The sequence below is a fragment of the Schistocerca nitens genome, chromosome 6, assembly GCF_023898315.1.
Source record: "Schistocerca nitens isolate TAMUIC-IGC-003100 chromosome 6, iqSchNite1.1, whole genome shotgun sequence".
Taxonomy (NCBI): domain Eukaryota; kingdom Metazoa; phylum Arthropoda; class Insecta; order Orthoptera; family Acrididae; genus Schistocerca; species Schistocerca nitens.
The window spans coordinates 662,635,127-662,654,167 of NC_064619.1; the positions used below are offsets into that span (position 1 = coordinate 662,635,127).

Consider the following 19,041-nt stretch of genomic DNA (forward strand, 5'->3'; position numbering starts at 1 on the left):
AATCTACCATGTCCCTTACAAGTTGGGGCATAGCGTGAAGTTCAGTGGTAGGGCATACATTTTCAACATGTCCCCCATGGATATATATTAATGCCTGTTTGCAGCTAAGGTGTCAATTTAATTATCGTTTCATTCTAGAGAAGCTGCACGGTCATCAATGGTATCTGTTTTTACAGGAACAGATACTACCTTCACATATAGTTTCACATTAGATGTATGCACAATTGCAGACTTTTACTTGGCAGGTGTTGTCATTGTACAGACCAAATATTTGTTCAATTTACTAATCTTCTTTTTTTTCTACAGGTCTTGAATTGGTGCAGAAATTGAGTGGAGGTCAGCTTGTAGGAGCTGAAATGGGTTCAACAGAAGTCACGTTTTTTCCAGGAGACAGACGAGGAGGAGGAGAGTTTAGTGCTGACACCCAAACAGCTGGGTATGAAAAATTATTGCTGTTAAAATAAGTGCCTTTTCTTCTTTTTCTCCTCCTCCTCCTCCTCCTCCTCCTCCTCCTTCTTCTTCTTCTTCTTCTTCTTCTTCTATCAACCAGTAGATGTTACTGTTTGTTGTGACTTCAAATGTGCATTTAGACTCTTCCAGTTTGTTGCCACCATGTTCCTTCTTCCTCCTGGGTGGTTCTTTCAGGTAACCTTTAATTTGATACCCTCTACATATCTGCCCTCTTAAAGTGTAACAAGTAATAAATTCGTTAACAATTAATGAAATGAAATGGCAGTTTTGACGTTTATTAAGTAATGAAGGTGAAACAAATATTCCAACGTACAGTCCTTATTACTGGCTTCAGTTTCATAAAAAGGAGAAAGGATATGTGGCAGATGAAGATTATTAAGTTTAAAAAGAGGAATCGGCTAAGATATTTGATCATAATACTTGCATGACTACTTCTGAGACTACTGTCGTCATAGTGACATGGAAATCTGCAGCAATACAGAGTGCCTCCTATAGTTTAGTCAACAAAGGAAAATTATGGGGAAAAATTCGTGTAGTTGCAAATTTTTACATGGTGCTAGGAGGGAGTATTGAGAACAGTGCACTAAAAATCCTGAGTGGTAGGGTGTGAGCATTGGGATGTGGGGGTGTTTGAAGGTCACTTTTGTGCGATGCTTTTTCTTGTTGCAGGGGATGTAAAAAAAAAAATGCAGATGATTAAAAATATTGTTGTAACCTTGTAAAACTTATGTTCATCTTCAAATGAAGTGGGTTAAAATATTAAATGCATGTAACACATTCTAAGTGTAGTAGAGATGTATTAAGGGATAAGTTGTGTTTGGGGGGGTGGGGTGGGTGATAAGTGGAGTAGAAGCACGAGAGAAGATAGATCGCCAGATTGTGCTCATGCATCCCCCCCCCGCTCATGTGTCTGCAAACCAAAGGTTGAGCAGGTAATGCCCCACTCTGTCTAGCTCACTGTGTCACAAAAAGCTACTACAGGGTGTTCCACAAATTCATACCAAACCTCCACAGTGCTCCTTAAGCACTGACGATGCAGTGCACAGACACGGCGGGGTGTATATCTCCTACAAAATGCATTAAAGCTGCAAAGAGTGCAGTTATATACTAATAATACTAACACAGATGGACAGCACCTGTATAAATCTCTGCACTCTGTTGTACAGTGCCAGAGGAAAAATAGATTCTTAGTCAGCCTGTGTGGGATCTGTAATGTTCTTCTCGGAGAGTCAGCTTCCCCCACTATGAATGCTGCTGTATTTTCAGTTGACAGACTAAACCAACCTAGCATTTCCTGTCCAGTTCTTTTATATGGGTAAACAAGATAATGTCACTGAGCTCGTGTTTCGATTACTTTTTTGCAGGTGTTGAGTAACCTTCTATGTAAAATACATTCCTGTAAACAATGACTGAGAAGTGTTTAAATTATAAATGTTATGATGTGAGATGACCTGCATAATGTTTGTGGAAAAAGGGATTGGATTGGTGAATGTGACACCTTACTGCTGCTTATCATTGACAGTGTATTGAAAACTCGTGCAATTGTCTTGTACTCATATGGTGGTCAATTAATGAAAGACCAGAAAGTTACTGCACTTCTTCCACCTTTAGTTGTGTTAATGGTAGGCTGTGTAAATCTTCTCTATTCAAGAATTGCTATCACTTGTAGAGAGGTCTGCACTGAGTGGTGCCACTTATCTGACATCCATAGTATATCTTCAAGCATGGGTGTGAATGTGTCTTCTGGAATGGGACTGATTATGTTAGTGTAGAAGAGTAATCTGCTGTGAACCATTGCTCAACTTAGGCTGGAATACCTGAAGTTCTGTTACACATAGGTGACTTGTTGGAGAGTAAGACAATTTAAGCACCTGGGCCTCTTCAGTTGCTGGGTGAGCTGACACTGGGGTGATGCATTTGACACCCATAATGCTGTGAAAAGTATTCCAGCCAGTGATAGTGGAGACAGTGAAATCACCATTGTCGAATACGTATTGATTGTGTGCTACAATTGGGACAGGCACTTCAGTGTGGTACAGTTGACAGCTCTTGTCTGTCTGGTATTGTTTACATAATAGCTCTCTAATCAAATGCAAATACATGCTTAATCAACTGAAAATAACTCTACATGACTACGAGCTCAATGAAGTAATTTTGTCTACTCACATAAGATAACTGGACAGAAAATGTTGGGGATGTATGGTCTGTCTGTAAGCTGAAAACTGAGCCGCACTCATAGTGGGGAAAGTAGCCTTTCTTGGAAGAACCCTACAGTAATCGTACAGGATAACCGAGAATAAATTTGCCCTCTGGCAGTGTAGGACAGTGTGCAGAAATTTGTGTTGATTCTGTCCATGTGTGTTTTTGGGTTAGTGTTATTAGTAACTCACGTCTGCATTCCCTGTAGTGTTAACTCATTTTGTGGAACATAACTGTCCCCAGATATAATTGTGTCACCAGTGATTCATAGGGCAGGATCTGGAGGGTTAGTGTAACTTGTGGTGTAACTTTGTGAGGCACCCTGTTGCTGCTTGTTGTGATGTAGTGGGTAATCATCTGCAATCCTCAGTTTGCAGAAATATGAAGGAGGGAACTGTGTGAACACAATCCTACCCTCACATTTCTATACCCTCCCCACCACCCCCCCACCCCACCCCACCCCACCCCCTCCCCTCCTCTCCATGTTACCTCCTTGGAACACAGTTTATCACTTAATATGGCTCTGTTGAATATTTGTTTTTAACCCACTTCTTTAAGAGACAAACACAAATTTCATATGATTAAAACAATTTTTAATAAGTGATTCTACCATCCCTGGCAGTGTGGAAACTATTACTCCTAGGGAAAAAAATTAATAAGGCCTTTTTGAAGGGAATTTCATTTTGCACTGGAGAATATTTTCATTGAGAGCTGCAGTTTTTGACTTACTCGAGAAAAACACATAATAGTGACCTTCAAACAACCCCGCCACCCAATGTGCACACTTGTTCTGGTTAGGTTGTTCGTGATAGCAGGTAGAGCACTGTGCAAAAATTTGTGACTACATGATTTTTCCCCTACTCGACCTTTTTTGGTCTTCATTGACTGGGCCCCAGGTGAGCAAAAAAGTGACTGTCAGCAAGCTGATATATGAGCTTAAATCTGTCTGACTTTTAAAGTTATGTACATTTTGCAGGATATATGTGGGAGAAAGTAAGAAGTTGTTCAAACATTATTGGAACAGTGTCTCAGAATTTTAACAGTTAACTTGCCTTCTGTTGTGACGTCTGTCATTGAAGCTAGATGAACAATGCTATAACGCTTTCACATTTACTGATTTACCCATTATAATCTGTAGCTGTTCTTGGTATATTCTCCAGCTCCTCTGTTAATCCGACTCGCTAAGGGTTCCAAACTGCTAGCAACACTCAAGAATCAGCCGAACAAAGTTTTTGTAAGCTACCTCCTTTGTGGATGGATTAAACCTCCTTAGCATCTTTCCAATGACTCTCTACCTGCTATCAGCCTTTCATAGAACTAAATGAAAAGGAAGGTCAGCATTGGCCATAATATTGATGTTTTATTGATAGCAAAATCAATTTTCAATCACATAGTGATCATCTTCAGTGCTGGAAGTTAAAAATTTCACATAGCGATCAGTGAATAAAAACAAAAAATCATAAATACACCTGAGTATAAACCAACTGTTGGAAAGAACATACCTGTGGTGTACAAATTAAATTCAGACATTGGTATCAAGCCATCAGTGACAAAGACTGAGAAGCGATCACAATAACTGAAGCCACTGTTTACATTCATCTATACAGCAGACCTCGGTGTGACAGGGTCTTGGAACGCCCTCTATGTGGCGTGTGTCACGTGAAGACTTAACAATTCTTTATTTGCCAAGAGATTACCACAAAATACCTATGTGCACTTGCAAATCATTAATTGAATATTTCAATTTTAAAATTGTACATTAAAAACACATAGCAAAAAAGACGGGGGGAAATGCACAACTTGCCAACATACGCTGGTGTTATTTTCAAACAACTTAAAAAACATGTCAGAATAAAAATAAACAGGTGAAGTTATATGGTGTCAGATTACAGGACTATAAAAGGAGAAAAGTATACAAATAACATGACATCAAATATAACAGAATTTGTTGTAACACAGTAACCGCCATCTGGCATAGGGAATCAAAGATATAAAGTTCTTAATTTACGTAAAATATTACATTGAAACCAAGAAGTCAAATACAGAAATGTAATTATACAATGTATGTCACAATATAGCAGATCAAAATACCATGAAACTCATTACATGTTATAAAAAACATTTTTAGGGTGCAGACTAACAATTTTTTGTCGTATTTAACGACATGATAAACACACATCTCATTTATCCTGTTGGGACATGTGAACACTTTATATAAATTAAAAAGTCATCATAATTATGAAAGCAGAATGTTTTAAAAGCTCATTGTGACATACATTGTGTAATTACATTTATGTATTTGACTTCTTGGTTTCAATGTAATATTTTACGTAAATTAAGAACTTTATATTTCTGACCCCCTACGCCAGATGGGGAGTAGAAAACTTCAAGCAATCCCCCTTCAGCTTAACACATTTGTGGCATCTTTGTTCCAGTTTCTTTTCCCATCTAAAAAAAAAATTCAGCTGTGCAGGAAATTGCTCATCCATGCCCTTACTGGCTTTCTCAGTGATCAGAAGTCATCTGCCCTTGAGATGTGTCTTGAGGTTTGCAAACAGATAATAGTCTGAGTGGGCTAGATCAGATGAGTGGGGGTGGATGTTTGAGGATGTCAAAGTGAAGATCTACCAATTTTTACTGTGTGATTCCCCACCTCGCCAGGAGGGGCATTGTCTTGTGGAAATGAGCTTCCTCTTCTCAGTATTCATTGAAGTTCAGATACCAATTACTGCTTCAGTTTGTCGAAGTTCAACATATTACTTTGTCATGATGGTTTCGCCATGTTGTACGTAGTCAATAAGTAGGACTCCATCTTTATTCCAAAAGACAGGCCACTCAGGGATCTGTGGCAGTGAACAAGTCGATAGATTGGCTAGGATGGGGGCAACAACTCCATTTATTGGACCGGAACCTGTCTTGACAATCACCAAGGCTACGATCAAATTAGAACTATGGAACTGGCTTAGGAAACAGCACGTAGGATATTGGACCAAGGTCCATAAACAAAAATATGGTAAGGTAATGATGCCCAATCCATGTTTTAAAAGAAGCTCTGTAATCCTGGGATTGAACAGGAAAGAGATCAAATTCATGACTGGACTGATGACCGGCCATGGGAACTTCAAAAAACACCTACACACAATGGGTATAATGGAAGAGGACCCTAAATGTTGGATCTGTGATGAGGGTGAAGAAACTGCATCACACCTAATCTTTGAATGCATGGCATTGGAGAGTAAAAGATGCAGAATCTTTGGGACAACTAGACCTGAAGAAATTGTGTCTAACAAAAAACTGGTAGAGGGACTCCTTGCACTATTTAAGGGCACTGGTTGGCTTTACTAGATATACAGGGAGCGATACCGCACAATAAACCTAGTTTCGGTGCAGGCAGTAGCGGGTTAGACCTAAGCTGTTTTAGCTCTCCTGTTAAAATCAAATCAATACCAAAAGACAGATATAAACAACTCATCTGCCAATCATTTTGTTTTTGAATGTCTTTGGATGTGGAGAACCACTGTGTCTTCGTTCTTCTGACTCTGAATTATAAGTGTATATCCGTTTTCATTCACAGTGATGAAGCTATTAAAAAATCCTGCAGGATTCTGGTGAAATTGGACCAAATAGACTGTGAAGCAAACTCTTTTGTTTTGCATCAAGACATTGGAACACATTTGGCTGAGAGCTTTCTCATGCCCAAAATATCATGAGTAATTATGCACGTGTTCTCAGGACATCCCCAGTGTCTTGCTCGCTAGCAATTATCCTCTGATCATGCAGGATCACGGAATGAACATCATCTGCAGTTTCCAGAACTGTGACTTGAGTTGGCCTTCCAGGAAACTCATCATCTTCATTGCTGAAATGCTCTGTTTTAAATGCAGCAATCCAATTATTGATAGTGGAGTAGGAAGGGCCATTACCACCCAATGTACCAGACACATTACCATAACCCCTCCATGGGGTCCACAACTCCCTTGTGGATACATGTGTGGCAAGCACGGGAGCCCGAGCTAGTGCAGCTCTCTTTCCTTTCTGGGCTGCATACCTCCCCTTTCCACATCCCTTCCTTTCCCCGATCATCCACCCCCCCGCCCTCCACCCCTTCCCTTCCCCTTCACCCTCTTTGGGAGTATGTTTTGCACCTACATCTGGAGATGGATACATGTGAATGTAGGACATGGTTTTTCTTTTACCTCTGTAATGGAACGTCTCTATCCTTACTTTGTCCTCTTTTCCTAGATTCTTCTCTTTACCTTCTTCTCCACTGTGGTGTTTGAGAATTCTTCTCTTCTTTCCTTTTCTTTGTTCCTCCCTTTCTCTTTCTTTCCTCCCAGTGCATGTCTGTAGGCAGACTCATGCGTTCCCATGCATAGCTGGTGACAGGGTAATGCGTAATTCCCCACTCCAGGTAGACAAGCAGGACACATACATACCCCTGGTAAAGGCCAGGCCCAGGGAGGGGTGATTTCCCAAGCTGGTACCTTCTGAACTTGTCGATTGGTCCCTGGTCCCTCCCTGTTTATCGGGAGGTGTGACTTGAGGTGTAGACAGTCATCTAAGGCGGGAGTGCCCTCAGAGAGGGCCCCCACTAGTAAGGAGCACATCATCAGAGACGCCGGTAATCGTGGGGGATACTTTCGCAATGGTTTCTTCTATTTCTACAACTTCTGCCCACAATAGAAAGCTAGACTAGTCTCAACCACAGAACATTCTACAGTCAGTGCCAAAGTTCCTAGTTGTTTCTTGGTGTGACGAAGATCAAAACTTCTCAATAGTAAACCCTTTCATTATGCAGAAAGGTGTCAACACAATTGTAGGTCCTGTAAAGTCTTGTTCCTGGTTACAAAATGGCACCTTGTTGTTAGAAACAGGCAGTGCCCTCCAGGCATACAAATTGCTTTGAACTACACTGCTACACACCTTTGCTGTTCATAAGTTGTTCGCCAGTAGAAAACCCACTGTGCTCCCAGTGGGTTAATATAGCACTGTCCTCACCTCTCTTCGACCTACTAAGGCGGTAGCCATGCAGAATTGCGATCTCACCTTTGGTGCCACGGTCGTCAGACTGGCCAGTCCAAAGATGGTCCCTTCCATGTCCTCACTATCACCTGCTCACTCTTAAGGCTCAACATTCAGCAGCACCCGCTAAATCATGGCCCCCAAAATTGGATGCCCGGACTTCCAAAAAAGTGCCTACTCGTGAAGAATTTTTACGTCCCCGGATCTCACAACTGTCCACTCCTACTTCATCTTAACGTCCTGCTTCCAAGAAGGCTGATTAGAAAAACAGTTCTTCTCCTTCTCCACCACCGCACGTCTCTTCTCCAGCACCATCCAGTGGTAGCTGCCCTCAGCCACCACCCGCGTTGCCGAGACTCACCGTTGGCGGCCGATCAACCAGCTGATCTCTGCTGGCAGGAACTGCCCCCGAACAACCTATGGACAAGGATCTTCTGCCTCTAGCTGAATGCCATTCCACACCGTCGGCCACCGGCTCTCAGCGGTCGCTACGTTGACAGCAACGGTGGTGAGTGCTTTTTTGTGTGTGTGTGTGTGTGTGTGTGTGTGTGTGTGTGTGTGTGTGTGTGTCCATTGGAATATCTGTGGAATTAGCTCCAATTGGGATGAACTGTCGATCCTCTTACGATCCTACGCCGCCGTCTTCTGTCTTCAGGAAACAAAGCTACATCCCCAAGATCGCTTTGTCTTCCCACATTTCCAGTCAGTCAGGTTTGATCTCCCCTTTGTTGTTTGTGTTATGGCACACAGGGGACTAATGATTCTCCTGCATGATACTATTCCTTATCACCCAATCCACTTACGCAGTTCCTTCCAAGCTGTCGCTGTATGTCTCTCCCTTTCTGGATTCACCTTCTCTCTTTGTACCCTATACATTCCTTTGTCCACACCAATGTGAAGAGCCAATCTCCTTCATCTCCTTGGTCATCTTCCACCCCCCCCCCCCCCCCCCCCCCATTTACTGGTTGGGGAATTCAACACCCACTACCCGCTTTGGGGATCTCCTGTCAGAGAGGTTCCCCATTGATTGACCTCTTCCACCAATAGTATTTTGATTGCCTCATTAGTGGGGAACCTACATTTTTGTCTGTCTCCACATCAATGTACTCCCATTTGGACCTTTTGATTGGCAACGTCCGGCTAGCTCGATGCTTTTGAAAGGTTCGCTCGTGCTAATACACATTTGAGTGACCATTTTCCATGTGTCCTTCGATTACAGCCACAACTGCCATCAATGTGCCCAAGACGTTGGAAGTTTTCCCAAGCCAATTGGACACTTTTCTCCTTTCTGGCAACATTTGATGACCATCAGTTCCCTAGCATCAACAGTCAGATCACTCATGTTACAAAAGTTATTCTTACAGCAGCGGAATGTTCATTACCTTCCCTTTGTTCTCGCACCCCTAAGTTCCTTGCTGGAACGAGGTGTGCTGTGACGCAATATGCGAGCGGAGATGTGCTCTTCGTTTTTTCCACCGCCATCCTACATTGGCCAACTGTATCCGCTATAAGCAGTTACGTGCGTGATGCCGTAGCATCATACACAATAGCAAGAAGGCTAGCTGGGATTTCTTTACCAGCTCCTTTAATACCTTCACTTACTTATCAGTTGTTTGGAATCTACTCGGACGGCTATCCGGCACGTCCAGTTATTTCCCAATCTCTGGACTAACTGTCATGCAGGACACCTTAGTGGACCCAGTCGCAATCTCTATCTCATTGGGTTGACACTTTGCTGAGTTTTTGAGCTCTTCTAATTACTCACCAGCCTTTCTCCCAAAGCAGCAGGTAGCAGAAGAGCATTTTGCATTTTCATCTCAAAATTGCGAAAGCATAATGCTTTTTTTTAATGCGGCACCTTAGACATGCAGTCTCCTCCTCTCACTCTTCTGCTCTGGGACCGGCTGGTAGCCAAGTCCAAACGTTGCTGCATCTATTATGCCCTAGCCTGTGCTACCTCCTTCACCTTTATAACCGACTTTGGGTAGACAGTACCTTTCCCAGAATATAGCAGGAAGCTGTCGTCATTCCTGTTCCGAAACCTGGAAAAGCTATTGCGCAATCTCTCTCACGATTAGTGTTAGTAAGGTTTTGGAGTGTATGGTAAATTTCCTTTGAGGCTGGTGGCCGGAGTCTCAAAACCTTTTAACAACTGCCCAATACGGTTTCCGAAAGCATTGTTCCGCTTTGACCATTGTATTGCTCTCTCCACTTATATCATGAACAACTTTCTCAGGAATCGCCAAACGGTAGAAATATTTTTTGGTCTAGAGAAGGCACGTGATACATGTTGGAGGACAGGCATCCTCTGCACACTGTTCTCTTGGGGCTTTCTTGGTTGGCTACCCCTTTTCATCCATGAATTTTGACGGAGGGCACATTTAAGGTGCAGGTGATCATTACTCTATCTGGTATCTTCTCCCAAGAAAACGGGGTGCCCCAGGGCTCCACGCTAAATGTTGTTCTGTTTGCCACCACCATAAATCCAATTATGGATTGTCTCCTTCCCAATGTCTCGGGCTCCCTCTTTGTCAGCAATTCTGCATCTAATACAGCTCTCAATGGGCCAGACTTCTCCAATGACGTCTTCCAGGATGTGTCGATCACCTCCACTCATGGAGCATCGAAACCGGCTGCAAGTTTTCTCCCAGTAAGATCGTCTGTGTCAGTTTTTGGCATCGTACAGAGTTTTATCCACATTCCCTACATCTAGGCGCACTTGCCCTTCCATTCGAAGCTGTTGCCAAATTCTTGGAACTGAAGTTTGACAGAAAACTGTGCTGGTCTTCTCACGTTTCATATCTTTCAGCTCGCTGTCGGCAATCCCTCAACACCCTCGGTGTTCTGAGTGGTATCTCCTTGGGAGTGGACAGAGTGGTTCTCCATCTCCTATATCGCACCTTAGTGCGCTCGAAATTGGACTCTGGAAGCCTGGTCTACTCTGCATGGCAGTCGGTTCTTCAGTGCCTAGACTCTGTCCACCACCATGATGGATTGCATTTAGTGTCTAGAGCTTTATACACCAGCCCCGTAAAGATCCTTTACACTGAGACTGCTGAACCTCCAATGTCCAATCAGTGAGCTGTCCTTCTGAGTCATTATGCTAGTCATCTGTCTTCCATGCCTGCTCATCCAACCCATGTCCTTTTTTTCAACTCCTCCTTGGATTTAGGGTATGCAGGCCGCCCTTCCTCTCTCCTACCACCGGGAGTCCGCTTCTGTCAAATGCTGCATTCCCTTTCCTTCCAATTTCGTGAAACTTGCTTCACAACTGGGGGTACGCTGCCACCTTGGCTTCGCCCCTGGACCTGTCTTCTCTGTGACCTTTCAGCTTCCCAAGGATAGTACCACCCCCCCCCCCCCCCATAGTTTATTGTCGGGCATTTGCTGCTCTATGGGCACAAATTGAGGATGCCACATTACACTGACAGCCCCAAGACCACGTTTGGTGTCGGGAGTGCCTACATTATTGACGACACCCCTATTAGATTTTGGCTTCCCAACCAATGTTCGGTTTTTACTGCAGAGCTTTACACTGTTATCCAGGTTGTCAAATACATCCATCGCCATCAGCGGATACGGTATATTATATTCTTGGATGCGCTCAGATCTCTTCAGTCTCCAAGCTCTTTATCCCGTCCACCCCCTGGTCCACCTGATTCAGGACTGCCTTCACATGCTCCACTTGAGGGGGCCATCTCTGTGGCATTCCTCTGAATACTAGGGCATGTTAATATCTGTGGAAATAAGGCAGCCGATATAGCGGCAAACGCTGCTGTCTCTCATCCTCGGCTTGCTGTTTGCATGGTTCCGTTTGCCAATCTACGGAGCGTTTTATGTCTTTGTGTTGCTCTTTTGTGGCACACAACTTGGTCTGCACTTCAGGATAGTAAATTGCGGGACATAAAACCTCTTCCCCTTGCTTGGATCTCTTCCTCCTGGCCTCATCATCGGGAGGAGGTAATTTTAACTTGACTCCAGATTGGGCACTGTCTTTTTAGCCATCAACATCTTTTAATTGGTGATCTTCCCTGCTTTCTTCCCACTGGTCTTAATCACGGATGGTGAGACACCTTTTACTTTAGTGTCCCTATTTTAATCCACTACGTGCCCATTTACAGCTGTCACTTGATATATCTTCCGTTTTAGCAGATGACATGCTCAGCCGATCATGTCCTTGAGTCTGTAAGCATTAGTGGGATGACATTGGTGATTTGAGGCTCTTTTCGGGGAAAACAAACCCCCTTCAAAAGCACTTTTCTAAGATTAGCTTCCGTTTTCAGTTTCCTTCCTCCTTGAGTTTTGCTCCCGATTTAAATGTTGGTTTTTTACCCTTCTCTATGCCACAGAATGTGCGCTTATGACTATAGCAGTTTTGGCCCTTAAAACCATAATCAAATAAAATTATCATAAGTTTGTTTGCCCATTGTTCCCTTTGAAGAAAGATACTTAATCACAGCACGACTCTGTGTATTATCTACATTCTTGCGCCACAAAATATAAAAACCAGTGTTACCTCTATACAGGTACTGTCACATATAATGTAAAGGATTAATAGCAAAAATTCAGGACTAGTCTACAGTCATTTTAACTAGAGAAACCAAAGGACTTACCAGCACCTCTTAGAATGTGCTAAATATTGTGTTCAAGTAGAGAGGGGGACCTGCAACGCAGTCAATCTTTTTTAAGCAAAATTCCATAATGACGAATATTATCTGCAGGACAATTGTGCTGTCAATGACCTTTTTACAAACAGCTGTGACATATAATGCGTGAGTAATGCAAATCAATGCAGAAAAAATGTGCACTTCGGTTTATTGAAGTCCAAACATGAAGTTCAGAACTGTAATTGCATTTCTCTTCTTGTGATAAGTCGACCTGATACTATAACTGTGTGTAGTACTTTCTGACAGACATAAAATTGAAGGTTCAGAAAAAATGAACCACTGGTTGCCGGCACATAAACATTTATGTTCTCATTATAAAGTGATGGTGTTAGACCAAGAGCAATTGAACAGACACAAATACACATGTGCGTCTATGAATCAGCAATATTATGTTAATGCTGTGACTGGTTCTCTTTCAGTGTAAGGCAGAGATGACTCCAGTAAACAAGAATGGTAAAAGAACATACCCGCAAAATTACAGACCAATACCCGTAACTTCTGTTTGCTGCAGAGTTCTTGAACATAATCTCAGTTCGAATATAATAAATTTTTGTGAGACTGAGAAAGCATCGCTCATGCGAAATTAAGCTTGGTCTTTACTCACATGATAGACTGTGAACTGTGGATGAAAGGCAACAGGCAGATTCCTTATTTCTAGATTTTCAGAAAGCATTTGACACTCTGCCCCATTGCAGGCTGTTAACGAAGGTATGAGCATATGGAATAAGTTCAGATATGTGAGTAGCTCGAAAACTTCTTAAATAATAGACCCCAGTACGTTGTCGTCAAGTGTTCATCAGAGAGGAAGGTATCATCAGGGGTGCCTAAGGGAAATGTGATAGGACCACTGTTGTTGCCTGTATATACATAAATGATTTGGTTGATAGGGTGGACAGCAATCTGTGGTTGTTTGCTGAATTTGCCTTGGTGTACAATAAGGTGTCAAAGTTGAGTGACTGTAGGAAGATACAAGATGACTTAGACAAAATTTCCAGTTGGTGTGATGAATGGGAGCTAGCCCTAAATGTGGAAAAATGTAAGTTAATGTGATTGATATCAAATCTGTAATGTTCAGATAAAGTATTACTAGGGTCCTGTTTGACACAGTCAGGTCATTTAAATATCTGGGTGTAACACTGCAAAATGACGGAACGAGCATGTGAGAACAGTGGTAGGGAAGGCGAATGTTTGACTTCAGTTTATTGGGAGAATTTTAGGAAAAAGTGTAAGGAGGCCACATACAGGACAGCGGCCATGCCGCCTCCTCTCGGGAGTGTCCATTGTATCTTGCTGAGTGGGCTGTTCAAGAGATCGGAGTAAAGGAAAAGGTGCCTTATCCAGTTGCTTGCAAGTTAGTGGCTAGTTGCAAACCCTGCGTTCTCCCGTCTGGTACCTATAGTTCTGTTCTTGTTACCTCTTGCTCCATGAAGGACATGGCCACCAGACATGTGACCTCCAATTCAGCTCTGAGGTTGTGAAATCGCCCAGTGTCAAGGTAGCATTGTCATCCCCTCGTCCAGCTGTGCAACAAGCTGTCAAACTCTTGCCTCAAGGGGCGAAACCACCAGCTACACAGCTCCTGCTTCTGTGCCCTGTAGTAGCACCTCTTCCCCAGCTGTCAGCCGCCAAGGTGACACCCCTACGTCTCTTCCTCATCATGACTCTCCTCCAATGGAACATTTGTGGCCTTCGGTCCCACGGCGAGGATTTACGGCTGCTTTTAGCGTCACAGCATCCCCTTGTACTCTGCCGTCAAGAAACGAAATTGCGCTCTCACGGCTGCTTTGAGCTTTCACATTTCTTACCGATTCATTTTGACCTTCCCCCTGAGGTCGGCATTCCCTCTCATGAGGGCATCATGCTGTTCATATGGGATGATATTCGTAGTCAACCCATCTCTCTGACTGCCAATCTTCAAGCTGTTTCAGTTTGCCTTTTTCTTCCCCACCCGACATTTCCCCTCTGTACTACATATATATGTCCCTCCCTCATTCACTGTCACCGGGGCAGACTTCCTTCAACGTATTGGGAGCTACCTCCCCCATTTTTCGCTACTCGGTGACTTTAATGTACATAATCCCCTTTGGAGTTCTCCCAGAACCTGTCAGAGAGGTGCCCTCTTGGCTGACGTTCTTAAACAATTTAACCTCTTCTGCCTTATCACTGAAGTATCCACTTTCCTTTCTGACTCATTGCACATCTATTCCCATTTGGACCTATCCTACTGCACTGCCCAGCTTGCCCATCGTCTTGAGTGGTCTGTTCTTTCGGACACCTACTCTAGCGACCATTTCCCGTGTGCTATCCATTTGCTGACTCCTACCCCATCCACGTGCACGGCTAAATGGCAGATTCCTAAGGCTGACTGGCAGCTCTACTCCTCCCTGGCGAACTTCGAAGAACAAGATTTCTCCAGCTGTGATGGCCAGGTCGAATATCTCACAAACGTTATCCTTACTGCTGCAGAAAGTTCCATCCCCCTGCACTTCCTCTCTACTATGTCGTGTCCCAGTCCCTTGGTGGACTGAGGCATGCCGCGACACAATTCGCGCACGTAGATGTGCTCTCCGCATTTTTAACCGCCACCCTACACTGGCAAATTGCATTCGTTATAAACAGATGCGTGCAAAGTGTCGTTGCGTTCTTCAGGATAGCAAAAGAGCTAGCTGGATTTCTTTCACTAGTTTTTTTAAACAGTTCCACAGCTTCCTCTGGCGTGTGGGCCAACCTTCAACAGCTATCTAGAACCAAGATCCAATCCTCAATTTCCGATGGACAGTCGCTGACGATGTCATCGTGGACCCTATTGCTATCTCCAACACCTTGGGCTGCCATTTTGTGGATGTTTTGAGCTCTTCCCACTGTCAGCCTGCCTTCCTCCATCGGAAATGAGTGGAGGAGCTTGGGCGATACCCTTCTCTTCTCTGAATCGTGAGCGCCACAATGCCGCCTTTACTGTGAGGGAGCTAGATCTTGCTCTCAGTTCACTCCGATGCTCCACCCCAGGACCAGACATCATCCACATTCAGATGTTGAAGCACCTTTCTCCTGCAGGGCGAGCACTTAATGCTTAACACTTACAACTGCATCTGGGCAAAGGGCACATTTCCTGGACGCTGGAGTGAAGCCACCGTCATACCCATACCTAAGCCCGGTAAGGACAAAAACCTTCCTTCTAGCGACTGCCCCGCCTCTTACCAGATGCGTTTGCAAGGTGATGGAACGTATGATTCGTGCCTGGCTGGTATGGTGGCTTGAGTCTTGCCATTTACTAACGAATGCACAGTGTGGATTTCGAGCACCGAGTTCTGCAGTTGACCATCTCGTTACTTTGTCCACCTATGTCATGAATTGTTTTCTGCGGAAATCCCAGACTGTGGATGTGTTTTTCAATTTGGAGAATGCCTACGACACCTGCTAGATAACTGGTATCCTCCATACTCTTTACACGTGGGGCTTCCATGGGCACTTGACCTGTTTTCTTCAGGCATTTCTACAAGACAGAGTTTTCAAGGTGCGTGTGGGTTCTGCCTTGTCGGACACCTTTATCCAGGAAAACGGTGTGCCTCAGGGTTCTGTCCTGAGCGTCGTCCTCTCTTTGCTATTGCCAGTAACCCTATAATGGCCTGTCTCCCGTCGGGCATCTCGGGATCTCTTTTTGTTGATGATTTTGCCCTCTATTGCAGTTATCCACGGACCTCTCTCACTGAGCAGAGTCTTCAGCGCTGTCTTGATTGTCTTCACTCCTGGAGCATCGCCAATGGCTTTTGCTTTTCCCCTGACAAAAATGTCTATGAATTTCTGGCAGTGCAAATGGTTTCTCCTACCATCTCTACATCTTGGGCCTGTTACCCTTCTGTTCATTGAAACTACAAAATTTCTGGGGCTCATGCTCGATAGCAAACCTTGGTCCTCCCCTCTGGCAGCCTGCTGTACGCAGTCCCTCAATCTCCAACATGTCCTCAATGGTACTTCCTGTGGTGCTGATAGAACCATCATTCTCCGTTTGTACTGGTCCTTTGTCCATTCAAAACTGTACTGTGGATGCTTTGTTTATGCATCTGCACACTCATCCCTCATATGCCGTATCAGCACCATCACGGCTTCTGTTTGGCCATGGGCACCTTTTACACCAGCCAGGTTGAGAGTCTGTATGCTGAAGCTGCTGAACTACCACTGTTTTAACATGACGACTTTCTCCTCAGCAGGTATGCATGCCGTTCGACTGCCGTGTGGCCACACCTGCTATGCCTCCTCTTCTGATGATTCCTTCGATCGTCAGTATGGGGCTCATCCCTCTTCTGTTACCTCCTGCAGTCTGCCTTCACCACTTGCTACGGCAGCTTGCTTACACACTACCTGCAGCTTTCCCAGTGGATGTGAACCTTTCACCACCTTCGCTTCGTGAAGTGGCCCATGTTGACCTTGGCCTTCATTCGCTTCCTAGGGACACTTCTCCAGCCTCAATCTATCGCCTTCAGTTTCGCGATCTTTGCATGGAACTTGGTGATAGTACCTTTGTATACACTGATGGCTCTTCTTGGACTGACCGTGGGGTCGGGTGTGCCACATTCATTGGCACCCATGTCTTTTGATATCGGCTTCCCGCATGCTTCTCAGTATTTACAGCTGAGCTCTTTGCCTTGTATCAGGCCACAGAGTACATCCGATGACACAGGCATTCCAATTGTGTCCTTTGCTCAGACTCACTCAGTGTCCTCCGAAGTCTCTGTGCACTGTACACTGCTCGTCCCTCAGTGCAGCAGGTCCAGGAAAACTGTCACTTGCTCACTCTTGGTGGAGTCACTGTGATGTTTATGTGGGTTCCTTCTCATGTCGGTCTGCCAGGAAACAAGGCTGCTGACGCTGCTGCCAAGATTGCAGTCCTCTCACCTCAGCCCGCGAGTACCTATATTCCCTCCAGTGATCTCTGCGTTGCCATCTGTCAGGAGGTGGTGTCTCTTGGGCATTGCCAATGGTCCTCCCTTCATGGGAATAAGCTTAGTCTTATTAAGCCTCTCCCAGAACCTTGGACGACCACCTCTTGGTCCTCCTGTAGGGAGAAGATTATTTTAAGTTGGCTGCATATTCGGCACTGCCTTTTTAACCATCGTCATTTGCTAAGTGGTGCTACCCCACCACTTTGTACACATTGCGCCCAAATTTTAACTGTCCGCCACTTCCTGCTGGAATGCCCCTGTTTTAACCATTTACGCTCCAGCTAGGGTTTGCCATCTTATTTATCAGCCGTTTTAACGAATGACACATGGGCTGTCATCCGCGTTTTGCTTTTTATCCACCAAAGCAATGTGGCAAAGGCCATTAATTTTTAGTTTTGGACCTCCATTTCTGAATGGTGTTTTTAGCCCTTTTTCCATATGCTTGTTTTAAGCTGTCTACTATTCTCTCAATTGGGACTGATGTATAGTCATTTAACTCCTCTCTGTGTTTGTGTTCTATCGTTTTGACTTGAGCATGTATGACCCCAGTTGTTTTTTTGCACCCTAAAAAGAAAAGAAAAAAAAAAAGAAAAAAAAAACAGGACACTGGTGTGACCTATTCCTGAGTACTGCTAGAGTGTTTGGGATCCATACTGGGTCGGACTGGAGGAAGACATTAAAGCAATTTGGAGGCAGGCTGTTACATTTGTTACTGGTAGGTTTGAACAACACGTAAGTGTTACAAAGATGCTTCAGGCACTCAAATGGGAATCCCTGGAGGGATGGTTATTGAGAGAACCGGCATTTGAAGCTGACTGCCAAATGATTCTATGCTGCCAACGTACATTGCATTTAAGGACCACGAAGATAAGATATGGAGGCATATAGACAGTCATTTTTTCCCTCGCCCTATTTGCGAATGGAACAGGAAAGTAAATGACTAGTGGTGGTATGGGGTACCAGCCGCCATCCACTGTACAATAGCTTGCAGAGTATCTATGTAGATACAGAAGAAAGTTCATACAGTTTTCGTGAATTTGGTATGATGGTATCTCTTAATTTATTACCTGGAAGTCACAAAGTTTTAATACACAAGTTGTTGCTGCTGCTGCATAATCTAAAAATCAGATTTTTTATTTTTTTTATTTTTTTAAGTGCATTTTTATCCATTTGAAAAGTTAAATCTGAACAAATGTATGATATCATTTTTGAATGCTGGAGTGAAAACCTACTTAAAAATTTTAAACACCAATATTAAATGAGAAATGTGCAAATGTACTACAGCCATCTATGACTCATAGGAGCAGCAAAGACAAAATTACACTAATTGAGGTGTGCAAACCCCATTCTCCCTCCCCCCCCCTCGCTCCCCCTCCTCACTGCATGCCGCATGCCCCCCCCTCACACACACACACACACACACACACACACACACACACACACACACACACAAAGCATTTAAGTGGTTGTTCTTTCCACACTCCACTGAGAAGAAGATATAGTAGGTGATGCAGTGGGAAATACCCTCTGCCGCACACTTTCAGTGGTTTGTATAGTTTGTATGTAGATCTTGACTCTATTCAATGTGTGTTAATTTTAATCTATTTTACATACTTTTGTACTAGGCCTGAAGTGCAGACATATTAGTTTCACATGTAAGCATTGATACTAAACATCACCAGCAGAAAGTCATGTGTATCTTGCTCATCATTTTCAGCTTAATAACTGTGCAAACAGGATAT

The 19,041-nt window shown here is 43.9% G+C and overlaps 1 protein-coding gene across 2 annotated transcripts in view; it reads left to right on the forward strand.

Moving 5' to 3' along the window:
* LOC126262208 (RNA 3'-terminal phosphate cyclase) overlaps positions 1 to 19,041 on the forward strand; it is an 82,616-nt gene that overhangs the window by 21,865 nt on the left and 41,710 nt on the right. For both annotated transcript variants that reach the window (XM_049958632.1, XM_049958633.1), the window contains exon 3: positions 307 to 436. In XM_049958632.1, the coding sequence (XP_049814589.1) occupies positions 307 to 436 (130 nt within the window). The remainder of the gene's footprint in view (positions 1 to 306; positions 437 to 19,041) is intronic.